Source organism: Otolemur garnettii, unplaced genomic scaffold, assembly GCF_000181295.1.
Source record: "Otolemur garnettii isolate 467f Iridium unplaced genomic scaffold, OtoGar3 scaffold00018, whole genome shotgun sequence".
Taxonomy (NCBI): domain Eukaryota; kingdom Metazoa; phylum Chordata; class Mammalia; order Primates; family Galagidae; genus Otolemur; species Otolemur garnettii.
The window spans coordinates 21,215,797-21,219,592 of NW_003852413.1; the positions used below are offsets into that span (position 1 = coordinate 21,215,797).

Here is a 3,796-nt window from a genome sequence, read left to right on the forward strand (position 1 = left end):
ATTCGAACCCGCCACCTTAGGTGTACGTGGCTGGCGCCTTAGCCGGTTGAGCTATAGGCGCCGAGCCTTTAGAGAGTAAATTAAATGTCGCTCTGGCTCAGGCTAGTCTCTAATCTGTGAGCTCAGGCAATCCACCCACCTCGGCCTTCCAAATTGCTGGGATTAGAAGTGTGACCCACATGGCAGCGCCTGTGGCTCAGTGAGTAGGGCGCCGACCCTATATACTGAGGGTGGCGGGTTCAAACCCAGCCCTGCCCAAACCACAGCAAAAAATAGCCAGGTATTGTGGCAGGCACCTGTAGTCCCAGCTACTCGGGAGACTGAGGCAAGAGAATCGCCTAAGCCCAGGAGTTGGAGGTTGCTATGAGCTGTGTGACACTGCCATGGCACTCTACAGAGGGCAGTAAAAAGAAGTGTGAGCCACCACACCCAGCCAAAACCGCATACTTTTTTTGTTTTTATTGTTGGTGACCCCATACTTTTATAACTAAAGTTTCTTTTTCTCCATTCCCCTATCCCTCTTTCTTCCTCTGCTTCCAGATCTTCAGAGGCCTAGAAATCTGTTGCTATGGACCCTTTACCAACATGCCCACAGGTAAGAGCTTAGAAGAACTCCCACATTCCAGAAACAGCCTTTCTCCTAGGTTTGGGAGTATTATAAGTGAGATCACTCTGTGAGAATTCCTCAGATCGGTGAGATGTTTCTAGAGTTTATTGTATTTCTCTACCACCCTCCAGATGAAATGGCACCTAAATATTATCCTGTGGGAAAAAGCTAGACCTAATGTCCCTTCTCAAGAGCAAAAAGGCTCAGGAGGCTGAGACAGGAGAATCACCTAAGCCTAAGAGCTAGAGGTTGCTATGAGCTGTAATGCTACAGCACTCTACCCAGTGAGACAGTTTGAGGCTCTAGCTCCAAAAAAATAAATAAATAAATCATTACTGTTTAAATAACTATAGTGTTACTCCTTTTTTTTTTTTTAGAGACAGAGTCTGATTTTGTTGCCCTTGGTAGAGTGCCGTGGTGTCAACAGCTTACAGCAACCTCCAGCCCTTGGGCTTAGGCGATTCTCTTGCCTCTGCCTCCCAAGTAGCTAGGACCACAGGCGCATGCCACAACACCCGGCTATTTTTTTGTTTTGTTTTGTTTTGTTCTTACAGTTTGGCTGGGGCTGGATTTGAACCCACCACCCTTAGTATATGGGGCCAGCACCCTACTCACTGAGCCACATTCACCTCCCTATTCCATTTTTTTATTTCTTCTTTAGTTCTGATAATTTGTCCATTTCCAAAAGTGTATTCATTTTTTATTTTTACCTAATTTCTATTAAATCATAGCTATACATTTATGGGACATAATATTCTGATTTAATATACAATGTGGAATGCTGAAATAAAACTGATTAACATAACCATCACCTCATTTATTTTTTGTGGTAAGACATTTATAATATACTCTTAGTTGTTTGGGGGGGTTTTTGTTTGTTTTTGAGACAGTCTCACTTTGTCACTTTTGGAAGAGTGCTGTGTCATATCTCACAGCAACCCTCAAACTCTTGGGCTCAAATGATTCTCTTGCCTCAGCCTTCTAAGTAGCTGTGGGATGACAGGCCTCCTCCACAATGCCCAGCTATTTTTATTTTTTTAGTTTTATTTTTTTTTGAGACAGAGTCTGACTATGTCGTCCTCAGTAGAGTACTGTGCCATAACAGCTCACAGCAACCTCAAACTCTTTCTTGGCCCCAAGCAATTCTCTTTGCCTCAGCCTCCCAAGTAGCTGGGACTACTGGTGCCTACCACAACAACCAGCTATTTTGGTTGCCGTTGTCATTGCTGCTTAGCAGGCCCGAGGTGGGCTCGAACCCACCTGCCTCAGTACACGTTGCCAGTGTCCTACTCACTGAGCTACAGGCACTGAGCCTATTTTTATTTATTTTATTTATTTTTATTTATTTATTTATTTTGAGACAGTCCCACTTATTACTCTGGGTAGAGTGCTGTGGTGTCATAGCTCACAGCAACCTCCAACTCCTGACTCAAGCGATTCTCCTGCCTCCGCCCCCCAAGTAGCTGGGATTACAAGGCACCTGCCACAACACTGGGCTATTTTAATTGCAGCCATCATTGTTTGGCGGGCCCAGACTGGATTCAACCCTAACAACTCAGGTGTATGTGGCTGGTGCCTTAGCCACTTGAGCCACAGGTGCCAAGCCAGACATAATATTTTTTTTGACTAGATGAATTATCTTCCCCTCTCTTGACATTTACAGTAATTACCACCAGGTATGGTGCTCACAGTGGCCGTGATTATCAGTTACCATCACAGAATTAGGATGCAGGAAGAGTGGGAAAGAGGTGGATGTTTTTGCTCACAGTGTCTAAGCCAGCAATTTAGCAAATTAATGTGAATTAGATCTTCAATTTTTTTTCCAAACCATTTTATTTGAGAAACCTATCAAACTTTATCCACCAAATAAGCTTTATGGAAACTGATAACCAGAGTAGGTAGCACATCAGTGGCAAATTGACTTAGAATCCATATAGATTCTAGTTTAAGGCTTTTCTGTCCTTTAGAGCAGAGAGACAAGAGATGTTCCCATTGAGAAGTTTTACTGTTAGCCTTTATCCACAGGAGTATGTGGTAGAGGGCCCAGATTAAGTATACAGAATATTGTAGTAATTTTAGGTATAAATATCCTATTTAGATCAGCTGAAGTGGATGGTACAGCTGTGTGGGGCTTCTGTGGTGAAGGAGCTTTCATCATTCACACTTGGCACAGTAAGTTTTTGGTGCTCTGTCAGGGGTAGGGGGGACACAATATTCTCTTTTGTGACTGAGCAGGGTGATACCTATCAGTCCCATGGACCTCACCATCCCCAGTGTAGCTTTAGGAGTCTTTTCTAACCAGATATCTCCATCTCTAAGGGATGGGTAAGGACTTGGGAACTACAGATATTTGGTATACTGAGGAAAGGTTCTTTCTCTTCAATCCCTTTTGCCCTGTGCCTTTCCCCCTCTTTTCTGTGACTGTCCCCCAAAATAGCATGCTTGAACAAATACCAAGAAATTGTGAAGTGACTATTCCAGTAGTCCTGCTCTGACACCCTCAATGTTCTTTCCTTCCTGGGGATGCAGGGTGTTCGCCCAATTGTGGTTGTGCAGCCGGATGCCTGGACAGAGGACCATGACTTTCATGGTAAGGTTCCCGCATATGCCTGTCTCATGTGGGAGTCCTACTGGATTGGTTTGGTTCACCACTTATTTCTGGTGCTTAATTAAGCAGCACTGTTCTCAGTACATTTTTTATATTTGTTCAGTGACAAATTGATTTTTTAAATTGGTTTTAAAATTTGTGTTGTCTCTTTTGTATTGTAGAAATAATACATGAACTGTTTCTAATGGGAAAGGTTAAATATGAATATTCATCATGGAAAATATAAATCAGCACAAAATCAACAAAATAATCCCAGTAATCTCACCACTTGGAGTTGATCACTGTAAAATTCTTTTTAAGTATGTGTATATACATGTACATATATGTATTTTTTTGAGACAGTTTCACTTATCCCACTTATCCCTCAGTAGAATGCTGTGGTGTCACAGCTCACAGCAACCTCCAACTCTTGGGCTTAGGCAATTCTCTTGCCTTAGCTTCCCAAGTAGCTGGGACTACAGGCGCTGGCCACAATGCCTGGCTATTTTTTATTGCAGTTTGGCCAGGGCCTGGTTTCAACCCACCACCCTCAGTATATGGGTCCAGGTGCTGCCCTACACATGTATTTTTTCTTTTCCTTT

General features: G+C 43.1%; 1 protein-coding gene across 1 annotated transcript in view; it reads left to right on the forward strand.

Annotated features, from left to right (window-relative positions):
* BRCA1 (BRCA1, DNA repair associated) overlaps nt 1–3,796 on the forward strand; it is a 91,214-nt gene that overhangs the window by 84,498 nt on the left and 2,920 nt on the right. Inside the window, exons 17-19 of the mRNA XM_023511242.1 lie at nt 541–595; nt 2,706–2,779; nt 3,137–3,197. Coding sequence (XP_023367010.1) covers nt 541–595; nt 2,706–2,779; nt 3,137–3,197 — 190 coding nt within the window. The remainder of the gene's footprint in view (nt 1–540; nt 596–2,705; nt 2,780–3,136; nt 3,198–3,796) is intronic.